Source organism: Lutra lutra, chromosome 8 (genome assembly GCF_902655055.1).
Source record: "Lutra lutra chromosome 8, mLutLut1.2, whole genome shotgun sequence".
In the NCBI taxonomy this organism is placed as follows: Eukaryota; Metazoa; Chordata; class Mammalia; order Carnivora; family Mustelidae; genus Lutra; species Lutra lutra.
The window spans coordinates 127,415,158-127,438,371 of NC_062285.1; the positions used below are offsets into that span (position 1 = coordinate 127,415,158).

Below are 23,214 nucleotides of genomic sequence, written 5' to 3' on the forward strand. Positions count from 1 at the left end.
CTTCATCAATACAGTCATAGCTAACACTTCCTGACAACTCTGTGCACGTATCTTCATGGTTGAACACTTTGTTGGCATCGCCTGTCTCGCGTGGGTAAGAACTCTGCGAACTGGGTGCTCTGTTTGTTCCCATTTTAAAGATGTGGAAGCTGAGGTCTAGAGAGAGGAAATGTGAAGAGCCGGAGGTCACACGGTTGGGAGAAGAGTGGCCGGAGATTCCGGCCACAGGAGCCCGAGGAGGCAGCTGGGGCAGGCATCATCAGGCCCATTTTACAGAGGCTGAAGCCTGAGGCTCGATGAGGAGGAGGGTATGTGCGGAGAGAGCTGGCCCTGGAATCTGGGCGTTCTGGTTCTGTCTGATGGTCCGTCCACCGGCAGTGGGAAAGGCAGGAGAACAGTGCACTGTGTGTCTTGCCCCGACTTGTTCAAGGACTCAAAGTCAAGGGCCTCCTTGAAACCGAGAAAGAGCACCAGGCCGCCTAACCCGGACAGCAGGAGCACACGACCTCGGGGGTTTCCAGAGCCCCTTGCAAGGGCTGCGTCGGGTTTGCTACCCCCTTCTCATTGCTCTGGATCTTTCAGGCACCCCATATTCCCCCAAGTCACCTGGGATGCTTTAAAAAGGACAGAGATTTGGGTCTAGAGATAGGCTTATTGGATCAGGTTCTTGATTGGGGGGCAACGTTAGGGGGGGTATCCTGGAATCGGCATTGACCTCACCCCAGGTGGTCCTGAGGAGTGGTCAGATTAGAGAACCCCCCCCCCCCCCATCCAGGCCGCGGTCCGGAGACCCCGGGAGCAGTGGAAATGGGTGTGGACTCACTGTAAGGTTCCAGGCATGATGCTTGAACAAAGGACCATGGTTACTTTGGCCGGGGCAGAGGCTATTACCATCAGGCCTAGACATTTTGGGGACATGCTAGAAATAGCTCGCTGGCTGAGCGTTTCTATTTTGTATCAGTGTGATTAGGTGTGTCTGGGTCTGCAGCCTAAACTGGTTTTTTGGGTTTTTGTTTTTGTTTTTTTTTTGGTATCTTTTAAAAAACATTGTGGTAAAATGCACATAACATAAAATTCACCTTTTTAACCATTTTTAGGTGCACAGTTCAGTGACACTGAGTATTTCTACACTCTGGGCATGCAGCCCAATCTAGAGGACTTGTAAGGAGACCAGGCTTGGCGCACGTTAGGTGTTCAGTATGGGCTGGCAGGGATTGTTGGGGCGATAGGTAAATTGTTACACATTGGGTAGGCATCCTCACTCCTGACTTTCTTGTGCACAAACTAACTTCATTCTGAGATGCTGGTCAAGGAGACACTGGCGAGGTATGTTTAAAACTCAATTTCTATTCCTTAGCCCGGCAGAATGATGAGTTCATTGTCTGGTCAATGCCAAGGGCAACTTCCCCTGCCACTCCCAACTACCCCAGCAGAATAGAGGATACCTCTGGGAAGAATCCCTCCTATGTGTGTGTTGGTAAGAGGCAACCCACGGCCACAGCCACGACTAGGACTAAAGTTTTTAGATGCGGCCAGCTCAAGGCCAATCTGGTCAAGAACCAAACAAATGGGCCTTTTTATTTTAAGAGATTTTTTTATTTTTAAACCATGTGTCAACAAAAGATCTGTAGACAATCTTGTTATACATTTCACACTGCTGACTTCATACGTGTTAAGAGTGCTTACGGTCCATTTACATTTTTTGGTACATTTGTGTTTATTTCTGTGGTTACCATGCTCTGAGGAGGCCACAAAAGCTGGCCTGTTCAGTGGTGGAGCACATTGCCAATGGAATTTCGGTGAGCCTCACAGTGGTGGAGGGGAGGGCACTGGAGCAGCCAGTGGGCTGAGAGTCACAGAAGTATTAAATTTTGCAGCTGGAAGGGATCTTATATAAGATCCCTAATTAAAGATGGGGATATTGAGACCCAGAAAGCAGCGGGGTTGGGGGGTGTCACCAAGGTCATATGCCTGGTTAGGAACTCAGCCCAGCCCTGGCTTCCTGGTTTCTAACTCACCAACATCCAACTGCAGCAGATGTTCCTTGTCCTTGAACTCTGGCTTCTGCCACCTAAATGGCTTGAAGTGTAATAAACCTAAAGATAAGTTTTTCCTGAATCAAGGGGTCTTTCCAAATTCATATATATATTTTGTGCCTTCTCTCTGTTTCTCTTCCTGGGTTGGGGTAGAATCAAGCTTTGCTTCTGAGCAGACCTTTCTATTTGAGTTTCTTTCCTAAGATCTTGATCTTCCTGATTGTGTTTTGGAACCCCCTGCTTTGGAACCCCTCTGTTCCAAGGGGAGACCCTGGGTGCCTGGGCCCTCTGAAGGGCCTGCTGGCATGGGCAGACAGCCAAACGTTATTATCACTCCTGCGTCAGGAATGGTGCTTTTACTGCTTTATCGCAAATGAGGTTTTAAGGAGTGTAGATGTGTCCCAGTGTGGGTGGCTTCTGGTGGCTGGTATGCAGATGCGTGCCCTGGGCTCTGCCCTTCGGACCACCAGCCCCGACTCTGCTCCTGACTGTCCCCGGCCAGCCGCGCCTGAATGACTCTGCAGGCCACACATCCCTGGAGATAGCAGCTCAATGTTTAAGGATCCCGCTGCAGGACCCAGCTGACCAGAAGTGAGGCTTTGGATCACCTGCTGACTCTGAATGGTTTGGCTCATCACGTTCTCACCGACGTTGATAGTCACGGGGGTACGCGAGGTACACAGAACCATTATTTGCAGTTGAAGTCCATGGACGGTGGTCACATAAGATCAGCCCTGAGTCACGAGTCCCTTTTATTTCTGATGGACATTGGAAGAATAAGGCCTGGGCTTTGAATAGAACCATTTGCTTTTTGCTTTCGAGGCCTCAGTTACTCCATGAGGGGAATCGAAGCCAGAAGTCATTCGTGACTTCTCCCCCATGCATTATAAGTTTGGCAGATAAAATGTCTCTTGCGGTTTCTGTTAACAAGCAGGAAGATTCCAGGCTTAAGCCAGAGCGTAAAAGAAAATTGAAACTAAAGATTGGTTTTTGGATTTGACTAAAACGTTTCTAGTATCGTTCAGCCACAGGAAAGCCAACAGCTTTGACTGTATGTGCAGGCTGGTATAGTAAAGTTCAGGATGTTAAAAAAAAAATGGTTAATTAGGTCAGTTTGGTGGGATATTACCCTGCCTGTTTCCAAATACCATGAGACTTGATTTCATATTTTCAGTGTTATTTTATTTTACTATTTAAAAAATTTCTTTTAAATTTCAGTGTAGTTAACATACAGCATTATATTCGTTTCAAGTGTACAATCTAGATTACTCAGAGCTCATCAAGATAAGTGTACTCTTGGGGCGCCTGGGTGGCTCAGTGGGTTGGGCCGCTGCCTTCGGCTCGGGTCATGATCTCAGGGTCCTGGGATCGAGTCCCGCATCGGGCTCTCGCTCAGCGGGGAGCCTGCTTCTCTCTCTCTCTCTCTCTGCCTGCCTCTCCGTCTACTTGTGATCTCTCTCTGTCAAATAAATAAATAAAATCTTTAAAAAAAAAAAAAAGATAAGTGTACTCTTAACCCCCTCTGTGTATTTCTTTTTTTTTTTTTAAGATTTTATTCGTTTGATAGAGGGAGAGAGATCACAAGCAGGCAGAGAGGCAGACAGAGAGAGTGGGGGAAGCAGGCTTCTGCTGAGCAGAGAGCCCAATGTGGGGCTCGATCCCAGGACCCTGGGATCATGGCCTGAGCCGAAGGCAGAGGCTTAACCCACTGAGCCACCCAGGTGCCCCCCCCCCAACGCCCATGTATTTCACCCATCCCCTACCCACCTGCCCTTCAGTTGGAGTTTTAAGCCCTCAGTGCCCCACAGACATACAGATTTTGGATAAAGTAAGAGAAGGCTGGCATCAGATGCAATCAGAGAATGGTAGATAAATATGTAACGAGCCTCCTACCTCTACTCCAGGGCCAGAATTGGGCCCCACGAAGAGCTTCCTGGTAGCGTCGAGAACCCAGTTCTTTTCTTCCCTACTCGTATTCCATTCTGCTTCTATAATAGAGCTGGCCTGGGAACCAGGACGATTTTTGTCAAGACATGGGTCCTCAGCCCTCGGAATCTCCCTACTTCACTTGGAAGAAGAGAGATTTTTGTATTTCTTAGGTGGGGCCTGCTTGAGTGAACAACTCAGAATTTTAGGTTCCAACACTCATCTTGAAAAACCAAGGGAAGCCTTGAGTGTTGACATTGACTGAGGTCAGAAGGAAGTGAAAGGCAAAGGTGTCTCCCCTTCTGTTTCTGGCGGTCCTCGTTCTATTCTGACTCTTCTCTCTGCCAAATCCTCACCCTTGATTTTGGACATCTAGGAAGGATTTCTCCATCAGCCTTTTCCGTGTAGAACCTCTTCCTAATCCAGGCTTCCTGCCATCCTCACCCTTCTGGACACTGGGTCCTGATCTCTGGGATGCTCACCTCCTTTACCTTCTATTAGAAGGAATGACCTCAGACTTAGTCCATTGGCAGATCATCTGGAGGTCATGGTAATAAATTAGTATTTTCAGATATTAATATTATTGATATCTATGTGTATCAATCTATATATGATTTAAGCATAACTGGGTTCACGGCTTAACAAAGTTTTGAGGGAGAAAAGCTTGATAATGGGGAAAATTCTATCCTCTTTGTCTTAGATGTTGTGGCTTTTCAAACTTTGAGGAAGCTGGTTATTACTTAAGTGGCAAAACACTGGCAAGTTACTAGAGGCCATCGATCCAAAGAACCTTGGATTTCTGGCCTCAGCAGGAGCCGGGGCAATTATGTGGAGGAGGTTGGTTCTCAGGACAAGAGGGTTTTTCTTGATATTGTTGAAGATCCTTACCCCAGTCTACCCTGCCACCCATAAGGTGTCTTCCTGACATCCACTGCTATTCAGGGCACTGAGGCGAGTGTCCTCGGCGCTGTGATGCCTGGCTGGTGCCTGGGACTGTCTTGGGGGGCTTGTTATCCTGGAGCTGCCTGCCTGCCTCTGCGTGAGCCTTTGCTCTGAGGTCACCCTCCGAGGGGCCCCGGGACATTGCATGTGGTAGCACTTTGCCCATTTGGACTTGGGGACATTCTTGGCTTGGAAAACAAAGCATCAAACTTGCAGGAGATTGAGACAGGAGAGGGAGGGAGGAAAAGAGAAGGAGGAAGAAGGAAAGAAAAGGAGAGGGAACACGCTCCTTGCAAGGGGTTGAGCTGGAAGTTGAGGGTTGAGGATGGGGGAGGCATGGATCTGTGAAGTGAGTCAGTGGTTCTCCCCGCCATCACCCTCACCATCCCCTGCTTTACCAAGTGGAAGAAGGACGCATCGTGATCTCAAAGAACGTATAAACCATGAGAACATGTGCACTTGGAGTCGGGGCTGGTGGTGTACTGGTGCTTTCGCTCCCTCTGTCCCCTTATTAACCCACAAGGCACGTTCTCTTCTTGTTCTCATCGCATTGGTGAGAAGACTGGGACACGGAGGGGTGAAGGCCTTTGCAGGAGTTCCAGTCCTTTTGGGGCTTAGCCATAGCCACTGTGTTCCACAAAGTCCGTGTTGTGCGTGTGTGTGTGTGTGTGTGTGTGTTTGAACCCTTTGCTGTCAACATTATGACCCAGCTGAGTCAGACAGGTGTGGTGACTCTGCTCCAGTCCTATGACTAAGTGACTTCAACCCTATGCCCATGTTTTCCCATTATTACTCATCCTTGTGAAGGGATGGGCCCATCCTTGTAAAATGCTATTTTCTGTGTGTTTCGTATCTGCTCTGTTCCCCTCCTCTCCTATATCAGGTAGAGCTCTGTTGATAACACTCAGAGATGATAAACATTTACCTGCTCTATCCATCTACAGACTCCATCAGGCACCAGTTATGCCTGAATTTGTTGCTTTGCCTGTAAAGCGGAAAGGGAGAACACTTACTTATTTTGTTTAATGATGACACTTAACGTTTCAGGATGGTCCCGAGGAAGGAGAGGTTAAATCATGTTTCTTAAAGTGCTTAGCATTCAGCATGGCATATCGCTGGAACTCAAAATATGTTCTGCTTATTTTTCTCCCCTCTTCTCTGGGTCACCCACACAGTTGGTGGCAGCAAGCTCTGAACCAGAGCCCTCCCCAACCCACCTGGGTCACTTCTCATCGAACACTCATGTAGCCACAGACATTCGCAAACACCCTCTTATAAGTTTACAGCTTTTTAATTTGCTTGCACCCATAGATCCTGCCTGGCTGACTTTGAGAAGAATTTTATTTTATTTTATTTTTTTTTTTTTTTAAATTTTTTATTTTTTCAGCATAACAGTATTCATTATTTTTGCACCACACCCAGTGCTCCATGCAATCCGTGCCCTCTACAATACCCACCACCTGGTGCCCCCAACCTCCCACCCCCCACCCCTTAACAAAATTCTCAGATCGTTTTTCAGAGTCCATTGAGAAGAATTTTAATATCTAAACTCATGTTGGATGTGTGTGCTGGATCCCAAGAGGCCATGCCTTCATGCTCATCGTGGCAGCAAGGATACTGGGCACAATGTTCCTACTTTCTGGGGAAAGATGGAACTCTGTCTCTCCATGTTGTCACAAAGCTTTTTATCTATCTATCGATCTATCCATCTATCTAATCTATCATCTATCTATTTACCTATGTATTCAGGGAAAAAAGAAGCCTCAAAATGCTAAATATTTCCCTAGGGAAAATGACTACAGTAGCTTTGGTCCTCTTGTTCTTACCCTCCCCCTGCCCCGGGTTCATTCCCCTCGCACTGCGTGTCTTCCAGTGAGGTTCAGCCTTGCATCTTGCACTCGGTAGAAGGGATGGAGGGAGAGGGGGAGGGACGTTGGAGTGTGGGCATGTTTAATAGGCTACAGCTGCCGTGGTCTTTCCCTTCTGGCTTCATTTCAAGAAGAATAACCTTTGAAGGACAGCCTAGCTGCCCCCAGAACACGGATATGCCTTCTCTACCCCCATCCCCCGCCACCTTCCACCCACTTTGGAATCTTCTCCAGGGCCTGCTGTTATCTGTCCACCCCCTCCCACTTCTGGATAACAACACCTCAAGTGACACTCGAGCAACTTGTAGTCCTGAGACATGCAGACACGAAGCACACGCATCGTGCCCTCGTTTGTCAAAGATCCATTGGGGGAAGAGATCCCCATCAGCGGCTATGGATAAGTTTTTCTTCCTCTTTGGGAGCAATCCAATACTTTGTTTAGCACTTCCCTGCCGTTCAGGGGCGTCTGTAATACTTCGTTCCTCTGGAGCTCGCCATTTTAAGTGGGGAGAAATGATAAACGTCATCATTTTTAAGTGGGGAGAAATGATAAACGGCGCAGAAGAACGCATTTTTGTGTTTACGCGTTGTCATTTATGGGTGTATATATTAACATAGCTGAGATCCTCATCCCCGTCATACTTTGAAATCTGCTGCTTTAACTTAAGCCATGTCTTCACATTATTACTTCTAGTATCATTTTTGAGTAGTTAATATACTGTCATTTATTAATGATGTACCTAAGTGAACTATGATTTATGAAATGATTTCTCTAATCCTGGACATTTTACAGTGGTTGCAATTTTTGGCCATTGGAAGGGGGAAATACAGTAAACATCTTTGTGCGTAAATTCTTTAGCTTCTGTTGGATTTTTCCCTTGGTGACATTTTCCAAGAGGGAAATGGCCAGAGTTGAAGGCTGTAAACATCTTCATGGCTCCAGTGGGTTAGTACATGTGGGGATATTAGCCTCTTATGCCAGAAAAATGTCAGAAGAAGATAATACAGGTGAACAGTTAAAACGATAATTCCCATCCTTAACTTATCTAGACATATGGGAATGAAACTGTGGGTTTGGGTAGATGGGTGGCTGGCTGCCTTGGAAAGCTCTGGCCCTTCACTACTATGAACATGTGTTTCGTTGTGGGGGATATTCTCTTTCTAGTGGTCTCTTGCTTCTGGAGGAAAGGTACACACAGTGTCTGTTCAACAGCCCCCTTCGGCATCCTGCAGCTGCCGCACACTTGTCTTGAGCAAAGCCAAGATGGTTAGACCTTTACCGTATGTCACCGACTCCCTCTGATCTGTGAACCGATCTAGTGTCCGTAGATGAATGTGTATATATCATGTCCATGGCGCTGAGATTTCGGGTGGAATAGAAGAGGATTTTGAGGTGCTTTTCTTGGGGAATAGTTAGAAGGAGAAGGTATTGGACACCAGGAACGGTAGCTGATTATAGGTTCCTGAGCCCTTACAAATGCCTGTTGCAGATTCCTTTACGGAGTCCTCGCAGCCATTCCTGACAGGTAGGTGTATTGTTATCCCCATTTTACAGAGAGGTAACTGAGGCCAAGAGAGTGAGTATATCGTCAAAGTCGGATAGGACATGGGCCTGTGTGTATTAGTTTCCTAGGGACACCAAAACGACATGCCACAAACTTTGTGGCTTAAAACAACAGAAATCTGTTCCCTACCAGTTCTGGGGCCTGGAAGCCTGAAATCAAGGTGTTGGCAGGGCTGAATGCTCTGGGATAGAAACTTCTTTGCATCTTCCTAGCTTCTGGTGGCTCCCAGTAGTCCTTGGTATTCCCTGGCTGGTGGCTGCGCCCCTCTGCTCTCTGTCTCCCTGGGCCTTCTCCCTGTGTGTGTGTGTGTGTGTGTGTGTGTGTGTGTGTGTGTATGTGTCCCCTCCTGTCTTATAAGAACAGCGGTCATTGGGTTTAGGGTCCACCCCAGTCCAGTATGACCTCATCTTAATTTAACTAACTATGCTTGCAAAGGCCATATTTCCAAATAAGGTCCCATTCTGAGGGTTTCTAAGTGGGCATGAATTTGGGGAGGGGGGCACTTCAATCCACTACACCATGTTCTTAGCCAGGACCCCATTCTGCCTTCTAGAACAGGGTGGAGAAAAGGGAAAGAATGAGAAAGCCCGGGCATGCTCAAGTTTTGCCCAGCTAGCCTTGAGAGAGACAGAGGATGGGCGACAATCCCTATGTGGCCAAGGGGAGCAGAGGCTTACCTGAGAGATGGGGTGCCCAGGACAGGCCAACTGCATTAGAGTGAAATTGTTCTGCACAGAGCCCAGCAGCTTTCTGTACTTGAAGGGAGAGACAAGGTGTGGGGTTAATGGCCCGCTGTGTTTGAGCAACTTGCATAAAGGTTATATGGAACGTGTCCTTTCTCAAGCAGCCGCGTTATTCCCTGTCTCCGAAGCTGTGGGGAGACCCCAGAGGCAGACATCAGTGTCTCCAAGTCATAAAATCAGACTTGGAGCACCAGCCCCAGGGAAGAAAGTGTTTTGGCATATTATCTGCATCACTGCAAAATAAATTTATAAGCATTCCAGGGCAACTGCAGGGGACAGCATAGAAATTCTCCAGCGCTCAAGGAAGGGTAAATGAGAATTAACTGTACGAGACCCATAATTACTTATTCAAGGTGTAGAATGTAATTAATATGATCTGTACTGCCAGGGCTGTCTCTCTTGTTTTATTTAAAGGAACATAAAATGTCATTTATAAGGGCTTTCCTAGGTTCACTGCCAATTTCAATTCCTTGAACTCTGTTTTTCCACAGGGTCTTAAGTTTCTCAACAATAAAATTTGTCTACCACTGTCGCATTTTCGGGAACAGAATTTGGGCTGGGGGCTGGTTCTCCCTTACCCCAAACACTCTGATTCCCCACCTTTGACCAGCCCGAAGGTGCCAGTTCTTGTTAATTCTGCTACCGTGGGTGTTTTCATGTCATTCAAGGTGACGCCTGTGTACAAAAGAAGCTTCTAGAAAAACCAAACTACAAAACTAAAGTTACAAGTCTAGGATGGTAGCCTATAGGAATCTAACTCTTTGCAGAAGTCTAGTTAAGTTAAGTGTTCATGGCTACATTCAGAGTGGCCTTTGATTAACATTTGATCCTTTCACAAACTTAACCTGCTTTTAACCTTTTCAATTGCATTTAAAATTTAATAGATTTAAAGACTTTATTTATTTATTTGACAGACAGAGATCACAAGTAGGCAGAGAAGCAGGCAGAGAGAGGGGGAAGCAGGAGAGCGGGATGTGGTGCTTGATCCCAGGACCCTGAGATCATGACCTAAGCCAAAGGCAGAGGCTTTAACCCACTAGGTCACTCAGGTACTCTTAAAATTTAATACATTTAATGTCCTTTCTGAGTACTTCAATTGCCTGATTAACAAATGAGCACTAGGATATAATACAAATCTCATACCTCAAGCTTAGAGGTATGGTGACTAGTAAGTTTTTAAAATGCTCCAATAGTATATGTGAACAAGATTTCAACTTAAAATCTCAAGTCAAGTCCTTCAATTAAATCTCCCGTGTTAGGATTGTGAGGTAGATCTTCTACTCATGTAGGTCAAAATCTTGAATATATTAATCTTAAAGGTTTTCTTCTTAAACATTTCTGTACTTATTTTTTTAAAGCCTATTAAAAGATAATTTAGGTATAAAATTCACCTATTTTGAGTGCAGAATTTAGTGAATTTTAGTATGTTTTCAGAGTTATACAACCATCCCACAATCTAAGTTTAGAGCATTTCCATCACCCTAAAATGAACCTTTATGTCTGTTTAACCACCCTTCACCATCCTCCCCTTAAGCAACAAGTAGAAGAAAATCAACTTTCTGTGTCTATATGCCTGTTTTGGACATTTTCTATATTTAATTTGAAATCATGCTGGGTTTTTAAGCAACAGTTTTGCTATCTCAATTTTGGGGTCATCTCCAGCATTTTTTTTGGGTTACTGCCTCAGTGGCCTGGAATTTCTCCTTGAGGGAAAGCTGAGTGACCCAGTCTGTGTGTATGTGGTGGTAGGTGGAGGGGAGGGGCTCGTGTAACCCAAGACCCAGATGCCTAATGCAGATGCTTCTCTGCAGAAGACCAAACCCCAGCAGGTGGTTTCATACCACTCTGATTGCCCCTTGCCTCTTGCTTGGCTCACTGCTCCAAGACTAGGTTCAAGTGTAAGCTGCCGGCTGACTCTTGTGGCGAGGGCTTGCTCCAAGGCCCCCATTCTGACCTTGCACTCATCAGCCAGGCTCCTGTGCCCACCTGCTGTTCCTCACAGCACCTGCTTGCAGACCACCAGCCAGCACGCTCACCCCAGGAAGCCTCCGGGTCCCCTCAAGTTCATACTCCACATGCGAGCAAGACGGCTTCAACACATGTTCATAGCAGTGTTATTCCCTGTAGCCCAAAGGTGGAAACAACCCACATGTCTATCGATGGATGCCTGGATACATAAAATATGATATATGCACACAATGAAATATTATCCAGCCTTAAAAAGGAGATTCCAACTTATACTGTAATATGGATGCACTTGGAAGACCTTCTAAGTGAAACCAGCCAGACATCAACTACCGTACAATTCCATTAATAGAAAGAACATAGAATAGTTAAATTCAGGGACAGAAGGTAGACTAGGGATTGCCAGGGGCTAGAAGGAGAGGGGGATGGGGAGTTAGTGTTTCAGAGGTACAGAGTTTCTGTTTGGGATGATAAAGTTCCAGAGACGGTTGGTGGCGATGGTCACATAGCCGCGTGAATGTGCTTACTGCTGCAGAACTGCACACCCGAAAGTGGAGAAACCGGTACATTTCCTGTAATGCATATTTTACCACAATTTTTTAAAAATCGGCAAAACCCCATTGGTGTGATTCTCCAACTCAAAGATCATATTCAAGGGCTCCATCTTGACTACAGAATCAAAGGCATGTTTTCCCAGTCTGGCCTGAAATTATTTTTGGAGTGAGTTAGGTACAAATCAGTGAAGATGCCTCAGCCTAGCCAACACCCTTCCCAGCAAGGCTCTACCCCCCCAGCCCTGTCCCTGGTAAGGATGTTCCTGTGACACGCTGCCCTCACTGGCCACAGCTGGAACGAGCTTCCCCCTCCTCTGCTCCAGACCGTCCTGTAGGTGCACTGTCCGCGTGCCGTGTGTGGGCCGTGTCTCCTGTCTGGCTGGTCCAGCCTCCCCAAACCCTTCTGAGACATGAATCCCCCGGGGTGCTCATTCACCTCCTTGCTTCCCAGGCCCCTCTCTGGGGGAGCCTGATTCAGGGGGGCTACAGACGTGAGTCTTTTTTACAAGGACCTCAGAAGACTTCTCAGATTCTGAAGACATTGGACGAGGTTAACTGTGTTTCAGAAATGGTCTAGTTTCTTATCTTTTGGGAAAAGATCTCAGATTCATTCATTCACTTGTTCATTCATTCATTCCCTCAGGTGCCGAATTTAGGCATTCTTTTAGGGACCGAGGACATTGCGGTAGAGAAGACAATCCAAGTCCCTCCTCTCATGGAGCTTATAATCTTACGGCAGTGATGGGCAGCAGCCAGTAAAGCATTTAAAATAAAAAGGCAAAAGGCAACAGGTGCCTTGAAGAAGAATGAAAAGCAAAGCAGAGGGGAGAGCGAGAAAGAGGAGGCAGGCTGTGTTCGCTAGTGCGGTGGCGGGAGTGATGACGTGAGCAAGAACAGGAGGAGGAGAAACACGGTAATGGAACAGTGAGCACCCAGGGCCTAATGGGTCGGGACAAGTACTTAAAAAAAAAAAGAGAGAGAGAGAGAGAATAGAAAATATCAGTTCATCACACCTACACTGGGTGTGAAAGGATAGGAGACAGCCCATCTCTAACTTTGTGACCTTGAGTGAGTCACTTATGTACCTGGTGTCTGTTTCTCCACCTGTAAAATGGTGCTGGGGACATGGTCAGTTCCACTGGATTGGGGTTTCGTAACCTTCCAGTGTTCGGCACCTCCTCCCCCTTCAGCTCTTCCATGCTTTCTCGGGGTGGACTGCAAACACGATGGACTGTCCAGGAAGGTCATTTTTGAGCCTTGCATGCTGTCCTTTGCCCTGCTCACTCAGAACCAATTCTGAGGGGACTTTTCTCCAATCATAAATACCCATTCCCTTTGCTTGTGTGAAAGCCATGGGCCAGATGGCCTCCAAAGGCTCATCTTGTCCTGCATATGCCTGATTCTGTATTAACCTGTCAGGTCGACATCTGGTTTGCCCTTGGGCGGGGACCCTGGGCTTTGTGGAAGTGGGCACGAGCCTCGGCTCTGGGGGTTGTTTTTGCAGATGGGGCAGAATCATCTAAAAGAGGGGGTGCGTTGATGGCAGAGGCCTTTGGTTTGGGCTAACACGTTTGATGGCTCGTTCTTCTGGCAGGTTAGTACTGTAGTGTCTGTGGCGTGTTCTTTAAGACGTGGCGTCACAGTCTCTCCGTGGAAGGTTTCTAGGACAGTAAATCTCCTGGCCCTCAGATGAAGCTGTGACTTTTCTCTTCCAGAATTATGTCAAGTGCTTTCACCTAATTCTTGGATTTATACCCTTGACCTTCGTCTGCCGAAAGTTTGATTCACTTTAGTTCTGCCACCACCACCACAGGCCAGGGGACAGGAGCTTTGTGGAGCTTACGGTAGGGAAAGGACACAGGCCTGGGGGTTAGCTATCAGAAGGGTTCCAATTATTTCCGAATCAAATAAAACCCAAATTCCTCAGTGTTCTTCAGTGGTTGCTAGTAAAGGTCTCCAAGAAGGAAAAACAGATCTGGAATGGATATTGATTAGCTCTGGGTTATTGTAGGGACTGAGAAGGAAAGAAGAGAAAGTTGAAAAGCTTAGGTTTGATAATAGTATTAATGATGGTTTAGGTTGAACCTCAGTGCCCTGAGTCTCCCACCCTCAGTGTTCTGGGGCTCCTGAAAAGTCGCCTGCAAATACAAATGTTGAATGTTTTATGAAACTCAAAGCCTGGGTAGTTGGAGGACACTGGGTCAGTACTCAGGACTGCCTTTTTGCCTGGCTTCTCCCAGTTCCCACCTCTGTAAGCTTGTAACAAGTCTCATTTCAGAGGAGTGGGAGAGAACACTCAGGGTTTGCATCCACAGAAATGTGGGTTGGAATCCCAGCTCTGCCGCTCACTAGTGTGTCATCGGGTAAATTTTTCAGCCTCTCTGGACCTCAGTTTCCTTGTCTTTAAAATGGGTGTAATGCCACCTGCCTCCAGGTTGGTGGTGAGGAGTAGAGGAGGGACATAATAATAAAGCTAATGTTTACTGAGCATTTATAGAATTCATTTAGGGTACATCACAGTTCCTCAAGAATGGATCCTATTAATTTTGCCTTATGTTTTGGTTTGTTTTCATTCCTTTGACTAAGAAAGCCAATTAAGTGATTTTGAGGAGGTTTTGTTAGCTAACCAACTTTGAACTTCTCTTTTTTGTTCTTTTGCTAAGTGGTTTGGCCTGGTAACCCTTTCGCAGAAAAAACATCTTTGGTGAAACCCTCCCATCTCTTAACCAGTTGTTTGATCTCTTTCACTTGATGCAGACAAGCTGAGTACTTATTCTGTGCTAAACACTTAGTTGGGCTGAGGGCTTGCGGAGGGGGGTGGGTAAGAGAGCCCATAGGACTAGGCTGCCAGGGACTCAGTTGGGGGGTTGAGCTGGCCTTGGACGTGGGAAAGTTTGGCTATCCTGTCCCCTCACTGGGCCACGTTTTCTCTTCTGAAAATGAGCGGGAGGGGTCAGATAGGAGCTAAGACCCCTTCAGCCTCCAAACACGAGTTTTGATTCTTAATTTTTTGGCAGGAGCAAACAGAGAACGCAAAAACTGAACCCCTCTGGGCCTGCCGGTGTGCTGAACACACACGGATTCAAAAAGCCTCAGATTCCTTGAGATAAAACTAAATCTCACAGAGATATAGAACATTTTATTATTTTTTAAAAAATTTTATTATTTTTTAAATTAACATATGGTATTACTATTAGTTTCAGGGGTAGAATTTAGTGATTCATCAGTTGCATGTAACACCCAGTGCTCATCACAAGTGCCCTCCTTAATGCCCGTCACCCACTTCGCCCATCCCCCACCCACCTCCCCTCCTGCAACCCTCAGTTAGTTCCCTATAGCTAAGAGTCTCTCACGGTTTGCCTTCCTCTCTGTTGTTAATCTTATTTTCTTTTTCCTTCTCTTTCCTTGTGATCCTTTGTTTTGTTTCTTATAGTCCACATGAATGAGATCATATGATAATTGTCTTTCTCTGACTGACTTAATTCACTTAACGTAATACCCTCTATTTCCATTCATGTTGTTGCAAAGGGCAAGATTTCATTTTTGATGGCTGAGTAGTATTCGTGTGTGTGTGTGTGTGTGTGTGTATCTATATCTGTTTATTTATCTATCCGCCACATCTTCTTTATCCATTCATCCGTTGGACATCTGAGCTATTTCCATAGTTTAGCTGTTGTGGATATTGCTGCTATAAACATTGGGGTGCACGTGCCCCTTCAAATCACTATGTTTGTATCCTTTGGAGAAATACCCAGTAGTGCAATTGTTGGGTCACAGGGTAGCTCTATTCTTAACTTTTTGAGGAACCTCCATGCTGTTATCCAGAGTGGCTGCACCAGAAGAAAATTTTAATATAGTAGCTACAGAAGTGTTATTTGTGAGGATTTATGTACCCCTGTTTCCCTCTCCACTTTTTGGGGACGGCTTGGAATTGAGCCAATTCTAAGCCAACTTGTGACATCTGAGAACCCTGGGACCTTCAGCACCTCACCCACTCACCCTGCCGCCATCTTTGTTTTCTTCGCTCTCCCTCCTTTTTCCTTAGATCTGAATATTTCTTCCAGAAACCTGGGCAAAACCACTAATACGTTCTGATGTTAGCAAGTGACTCAAAGGGGATTTCTTCCTTCGTGTTTTAGAGGGAGACTGGTGGTCCGAAGGAGATGCTGAACTTTAAGGAAAAAGAGGGCTCCCGGAAGGCTGGGCTCATGGGTGCTCCCAGCAGAGGGCTGGGCTCTTTCCACTCTGAGCTCCTCCCTGTGTGGAATTTCAGGTCCCGGGTTACTGAGACAAGAGGGTTTTGTTCCAACAGCTGCCCCAGGGGAGCTAGAGACCACCGGTTCTGCTTCCATGTAAGATTTGGGGGGGGGGTCCCATTTTTGTATTATTATTATTAATTTTTCTTTATTGATGGCATTTTTTAATAATATTTATCTTTTTAAAAAGATTTTATTTATTTATTTGAAGGAGAGAGAGAGAGAGAGAGATCACAAGTAGGCAGAGCAGCAGGTAGAGAGAGAGGGGGGGGAAGCAGACTCCCTGCTGAGCAAAGAGCCAGATGTGGGGCTCCATCCCAGGACCCTGAGATCATGACCTGAGCTGAAGGCAGAGGCTTAACCCACTGTGCCATCCAGGTGCCAGAGACCACCCAGGTGCCCCGATGGCATTTTTTTTTTTTTTTTTTCCCATTTGAAAAACCTCTTCATTTCAACCGGGATGCCAGGCTTTGGTGGTGGATCGGAAACTGGGCAGAAATCGAGGAGCAGTCTGTCTCACAGCCAAGCTCTGCTTTTTCTTTCCCAGCTGCCTGTGTTTAGACATCGGGAACTTAGGGGGGTCCCCTGGTTTTATCTCTGCACTTGACCAAGGAGAAATCTGAGGCCCTGGGGGGACCTGGTTCAAAGCGAGGCTCTGTGGTAGCAAAGAGAGGTGTGGCATCCAGACCTACGACTTTTCGCATGGACAGTCCTGGATGCTATGTACCAGGCTATTTTACGTTTTCATTCAATTCCCCAAACCACCCTAGGATATAGGCATTATTATTGTGCTTTAGAATTTCAGAGATGAAGAAGTTGACTGAAGGTCCCAGGGCTGGTTAATAGTGAAGCCAGGATTTGAATCCAAAGGGTGCTGCTTGGGGCTTGGGACTTTGCTGGTTTTAGCATGGGAGAAGTCCAGAGTTCCAGGAATCTCTTCTGTCCCAGGCAAGCCAGGATGGTGGGAACTACAGGATGCCCTCTCCCACAGAGGGGGGGATCTGCGACGGAGTAGCCTTTCAGAGCAGCTGGGTACCTGACAGTAGCAAAGCAGATGACCTGTCTTTCCAGAATGGAAAACTTCCTCCTCTGAGGGAGCTGGGTATCTCTCTCACTTACCCTAACTTGGTGATGTTGACCGAGACATGGTCCCGTGCCAACACCCTTTAGACAGATGGGCTGGTCGGTACCACACCAGGGCACTGCGTGAATTGGTGCCTTTGCAGAAGACGTGTCTGTGATTGCATTGTTGCTCTGCACCCTCAGACCATGGTGTAGATGAGGGCTGACACCCAAGCTGTTAGCAAAATCAGATTTGGAAAGTGGAGTATTAGAGCTGTTTTGCTGGCGGGGGTGGGGGGAGTGGAGGCTCATTTGGACACGGCTGATTGAGTAAGCCTTGCCTCGCTCTGGATGTCGAGGGAAGTGGGAAGACAGATGCTGTGGCAGCAGCTCGTAGGGACAGCAGAGGAAGTGGTGAAGACCACCCTTTCTGGAAGCAGGCCTGGGTTTGAATTTGCCGCGTGTTCTGCCCTCCGCTGGCTGTGTGATCTTGCGCCAGTTACTGACCCTCTCTGGGATTCTGTCGGCTCAACTGTAAAATGGGAATAAATGATATTATCATCATTGCATTATTTTGGACATACAGGGTTTTTAGGAGGAACAAATGACGCAATGTGAGAAAAAGGCCTCTGTTAGGCATCAGACACATGATAAACTCAATAAATCATAGTCGTCATGATTCTTATTATTAACTCTTGCTGTACTTGATAAGACCTGAGTTCTAGCCTCAGCTCTGTGGCTGGCTACCCCGGGGAGCTTGGGCAAGTGTTTAACCTCTCAGTTTCTTCTGTAAAGTGATGGGGCTGGATGGTACTCCCCGAGCAGCCCAAAGGTCTGTAGTTTTCTTTTTCTTTTTTTTTTTTTAAACGATTTTATTTATTTATTTGACAGACAGAGATCACAAGTAGGCAGAAAGGCAGGCAGAGAAAGAGGAGGAAGCAGGCTCCCCGCTGAGCAGAGAACCTGATGCAGAGCTCAATCCCAGAACCCTGGGATCATGATCTGAGCGGAAGGCAGAGGCTTTAACTCACTGAACCACCCAGGCGCCCCAGTCTTTAGTTTACTAAAATGCATCAAAGGTGAGCTCCCACCCAGGGCCCTAGGGCCTTGCAGTTTTATGTCCTCGGACCCACATTAACCATCCACCAGCTCCTATGCAGCCCAGAAGCAAAGGCGAGGTCAGAGGGAGCCACTCAGAGGGTGAGGCTCCACCCCCTTGCCGAGAGCCCACTTTGTGTCACCTGCTGTCCGTTTATTTTGAGTAGAGGATCCATGTAGGAACAATGTGATCTTTGTCATCATAAAACAAACACAGGGGCTTGATTCTGATTTTAGCTTCATTCATGTATCTTGGAATATACAGAAACGTTCCTGGGTCCAAGAAATCGTGCTGTAAATTGAGCCAATTTGATTCTTACCAAACGGTCTTGAGTTCCGTTGATTGGGGTTTTGAAAGGAAAAGAGAAAAGCAAGTGTTGCAGCTAAATAAAACCTGTGGTGGCGCGTGGACAGCAGGAGGCCACTGTTAAATGTCCTCAGGGATTCCTTTCTTAGGGCTTTTGATCACCAGACCTTTTATTTTCAAAGGATAAAAAAAGAAAAAAGAACAGCTGTTGAATGCTACTGGTGGTTTCTTCCTTATATAGTAGAAAACAGCCTGTCCAACGCTTGTGAAGCAAGCCTTAAATCCTAGCTCATTCACAGGCTTTTTTGTGTGCCTACTATGTGCCAAGCAGCAGGGGAAAATGTGAATAAGAAGGGGGTGGTCTGTAGTCCATACCCCCCTGCCCATGACTGGCATGCTGTAGGCACTTGGGAAGTTTTTTGAATGAATGGAGCGCAGTAACGGTTAGTTTTTAGTCTGGCTGTCCCATCACATCATTTTAATGACCCCTGTTATGATGGATTACATTTTAGATCCCCTGCCCTGGAACTGGCCAGCCAACCCAGTCTTGGGCCAAGCTAGAAAGTTGCGTGGTGGACTTGGCATCTGACCACGGGTCTAGCATTCCAGCTGAGAGCACGGACGACCGCTGTTGGAGTCCACGCTTCCCCTCTTAGTCACGAGACCTGGGCAAGTTACCTAGCCCTGCTGTGGTTCAATATTCCTATCCATAAAGTGGGGACAGTGGTGGCACCCGCCCCATACAGCTGCTGTGCAGATGAAACGTAAGCTATGGGGCGTACCGTGAGCCCTCTCTAAACTGTACCCGCCACCATCTGTGTGTGTCACTCACTCAACCTTCTCTGATGCCACTTTACCTAAAAGGCTCATGAGAACGACATACTTAATACTTAGGTGCGTAATTGCCAACCCTTCCTTTGTCTCCCAGGCACGCAGCAGGTCCTCACTGTCCTTGTTTGGATGGGAAGAGCCTAGCAGTCAGGTCTGAACCTTCGAGTGGTTACTTTCCACTCCTGTGGTCTTGACCTTGGTCAAGCTTCTGAAGTTAACAGAGGCTCAGACCTATAAAATGTGGGTCCTTCCTTCACCGTGGGAAGGGTTATGCTTAACCAAGTGCCTGGCATACGAGCGCTCGGTAAATAGTAAGATTGTTGTCATTCTCATAAACAGTGCACAAGGCCCTTTTGGCTTTGGTGGCCTGGGGAGCCGAAGCTGGTTCCCGGGGCATCCGACAGAGCGCGCGTGGCCAGGGCTGGAGGAGGCACAGAGGGCGGGCGGCCTTGGGAAAGGGCCTGTGTTGCAGGCCCCACACGGTCAAAGTATTTTAAAGGCCTTGTATTAGAAAAATAAACCAATTAAATAATACTGCTCCCCATAAAAGCTGACTTTTAATGGACTCCATGGTGAGGTTTTCACCACGGCGGTCCTGCAGCCTCTGTCTCCGTGAGCCTGTCTGCCGCCATGGGGAGGGTTTAATCTTGCACGGCGTGAGCATAATTTTGTAAGTTTTATGGCTGTTATTTCTCCTCCGAAGTGTTGCTATGTATGTCATTGTGCACCGAGGGCAAGTTGCGTGCATTTAACAGTTTACCTCGTTTTTGGTGGAAATGAAAAATGAAGCAATAAATTAAAGAAAAACACAACGTGGATTTTCCCCCTTCTTCTCGAGGCTTTGGTAGAGGAACAAAGAGGCAGTGTTTCTCTCCCCACCCCTGGACAGCCTAATCAAATTCTAACAGCTTTTGTGGGTGGACATTTGCCCACAGATCGCCTTGCGGGAGAAGGCTGTGGGGCAGGCGGCACGTGTCTGGGGCTTTTTTGGCTGACCCCAGGCATCCTGGGGACTGCTCTCTGGGGTGGGGGGGTCAGCCAACGACAGCCCATGGGCCGCACCTGTTTCTGTGACACAGAAAAAAACATCCAAAGAAGAAGATTTCCTGACACGTGAAAATGACGCGAAATTCGCGTTCCATGTCCCTGAATGGAGCGGTGTTGGCATGCAGCCACGCCCATTGGGTTCTGGGCTGTCCCGGGCTAATGACAAGGTGCCCCAGAGACTGGGGGGCATGGGGCCGAGGTGCTGCCTGCCCTTCATAGAAAAAAAGCAGTGACCCTGCTCTCGGAAGCAAAGGAGAAGGGGTGAGAGCATACAGTCTCCAGGTTCCTGGAAGCGATGCTTTACTCTGAGGATTTCCACGTGGCTCCGAGGGACAAGTCAAAGGAGAACTGCCTGAGAAAGCATCGACTCACCTGGAGAATGTCCAGAAGTAACTGGCTCCTTGCAGAGATGGCTTTCCTCACCATCCCAACCTCAGGCAGGCTTCTGAGCGAGGGAGGGGCCCGGGTGTGTCCCTTTCACGGCAGCCCTCCCAGCCTTCTGTGGCTTTCCAGTCAGAGAAGCCTTTATTTATTTATTTTTTTAAAGATTTTTTCATTTTTTCAAAAAATTTTTTAAATAGCATCTTCTCTGTCTTTTTTTTTTTTAAAAGATTTTATTTATTTATCTGACAGAGAGAGAGATCACAAGTAGGCAGAGAGGCAGGCAGAGAGAGAGGGGAAAGCAGGTTCCCCACTGAGCAGAGAGCCCGATGCAGGGCTTGATCTGAGGACCCTGAGATCATGACCTGAGCCGAAGGCAGAGGCTTAACCCACTGAGCCACCCAGGCGCCCTTTCATTTATTGGACAGAGAGAGACAGCCAGAGAGGGAACGTCAGCAGGGGGAGAGGGAGAAGCAGGCTTCCTGCTGAGCAGGGACCCTGATGTAGGACTCAACTCCAGGACCCTGAGATCACGACCTGAGCTGAAGGCAGACGCTTAACGACTGAGCCACCCAGGCGCCCCCAGAGACGCCTCTGAGGTCTGCTGACTTCCCCTCAGCTCGCTGGCTGGCTCGAGAGCAGAGACGTTCTGCCCTTCCCTCCTGGGTGTAAGCGGGTTTTTGTTGGGAATTGTTATGTGCAAATCCAATGTACGATTTGATGCCTTCCGAAATTTGTAAGAAACGCTTTTTGGCCTGCACGCCGGTGTAAGCATTCTGCACATAGGAGAAATTGACTGAATTCTCACAGCCAGCGCCATCTTACAGCTGAAGAAACACATCACAGCAAGGTTAGGTGCCTTGCCAAAGGTCACACAGCTGGAATGCAGTTGAGCCAGAATGCAAACCCTGGGCTGTCTGCTGCAGGGAACGTCATGGGTCCACTCCATGGCTGCTACAGAAGGACGCATTCTTTAGGCTTCTGGATGGATCTGCTTTCCTTGTCCGCACCCCCTCCCATGCCCTACTATGTCGTTGCACGAGAAAGTAGCCTCCTGTGAGAGAAGAAAACGCTTGTTCTCTCATTCATTTGTTCCTCCCTCCTCCACGCCACCCTCCCTTCAACAAATAATTACCAACAGGTGACTGTGTGTTAAGCTCTGGGAGGGAGGGCCCAGAATGAGAGTGTGAGCAAGGAGAAAGAGAAAAGAAAAACTCTTTTCCACTTAAAAATAGTTCTTGGAGGTCAGGGGTGGGGGGTGGCGCCTGGCTGGCTTAGGCAGTGGAGCATGTGACTCCTGATCTTGGAATTGTGAGTTCGAACCTCACATTGGGTGTAGCGATTACTTAAAAATAAAACCTTTAAAAAATAGTGCTGAGTGTCCCCAATGCCGTTGGCTTTTGAGGAGGTCCCTTAATTCTCTCTCTTTTATTTTATTTTTTAATTTTTCTTTTTTGTGGGCTCCAGACCCAGCGTGGAGCCCAGAGTGGGGCTTGAACTCACGACCCCGAGATCAAGAACTGAGCTGAGATCAAAAGTCAGATGTTTAACTGACGGAACCACCCAAGCACCCCTTAACTCTTCTTTTATTATTTATAAGTGCCCTCCTGTCTGTTTAGAACTATAAGCCCTTGTCCTTTGTGCCTTGACCTGAATACATTCATTAAAAATAACCTAATTTACAAGAGGCTTTGGGGTGACAGGGCATCTGATTTAGCCAGTGGGGAGGGCCCTCCAGGGGGAGGCTCTGCAGGATGCTCAGGAGACCAGAACCAGGCACTGGAGCGGGGGAGGGGGGAGGGAGGGCAGGAATAAGAGGTTGTAATTGATCATTGAGACCTCAATTTGAAATATATCACCGAGCCTGGTGCTCCTAGAGCTCACTCCCTGGGAACAAACTTTATGCTGTCTTTCGTAAGTAACTTCATTTCGGTGAGTTTCAGATGCCTGACTTGTTTTCCTAAAAACTTGGGGGAAAGAATGTTTTAGATTATTTATGACCTTCTGAGTGTGGAGATGCCTGCAAGCTGGGGAAGACGTGCCATTGGATAAAGGAACAGCAGCTTTGCTAGAAGATGGCTTTCTCTCTCTTCCTTTCCTACCTGTTTCTTCTTCCCCCACCTACCTCCGTGCCTTTTTCTTTGTCAGACAAGCTTTTGTTGCTCATTTCTGATGAGCCTTCACTTTCTCTCCTCAGTCATGCGGAGGAACCCCTTCGGTGTGGACATCTGCTGTCGGAAGGGGTCTCGAAGCCCCCTGCAGGAACTCTACAACCCAACCCAGGTAAGCCCCGGAAATTTTCTTGCTTTCTTGGCTTGGTCTCCATGCATCAGTTTTTGGAGGAGAGGGGAGAATGAAAGTCTCCAAAATCTGGTTCTTGCAGAACTTGAAACTTCCTGACACTGCTTGGCATTTTACCTTCAGTGGTCGTTTTCTTGGTCACCCTTGCTCCGTGTCATGGCTCTGAAATTCTAACGAGCGGGATTTAGAATTCGAGAAACCCTTTGGTATAGTTCTCGACTAAACTTTCAGACCTGCCCAGGTTTGAGATCCATATAGTCACAGCGATGAAGGTCTAGAACGTAGGTGAGCTTCGGTGGGCTGAGGACCGGAGCCGATGACCAAGAAAGAAT

The 23,214-nt window shown here is 47.3% G+C and overlaps 1 protein-coding gene across 3 annotated transcripts in view; it reads left to right on the forward strand.

Annotated features, from left to right (window-relative positions):
• CHST11 (carbohydrate sulfotransferase 11) overlaps nucleotides 1–23,214 on the forward strand; it is a 259,981-nt gene that overhangs the window by 99,421 nt on the left and 137,346 nt on the right. For 2 of the 3 annotated variants that reach the window (XM_047741588.1, XM_047741589.1), the window contains exon 2: nucleotides 22,779–22,864. In XM_047741588.1, coding sequence (XP_047597544.1) covers nucleotides 22,779–22,864 — 86 coding nt within the window. Of the gene's footprint in view, nucleotides 1–15,258; nucleotides 15,264–22,778; nucleotides 22,865–23,214 lie in introns of those variants that run through there. The other variant, XM_047741590.1, reaches the window with a different exon arrangement.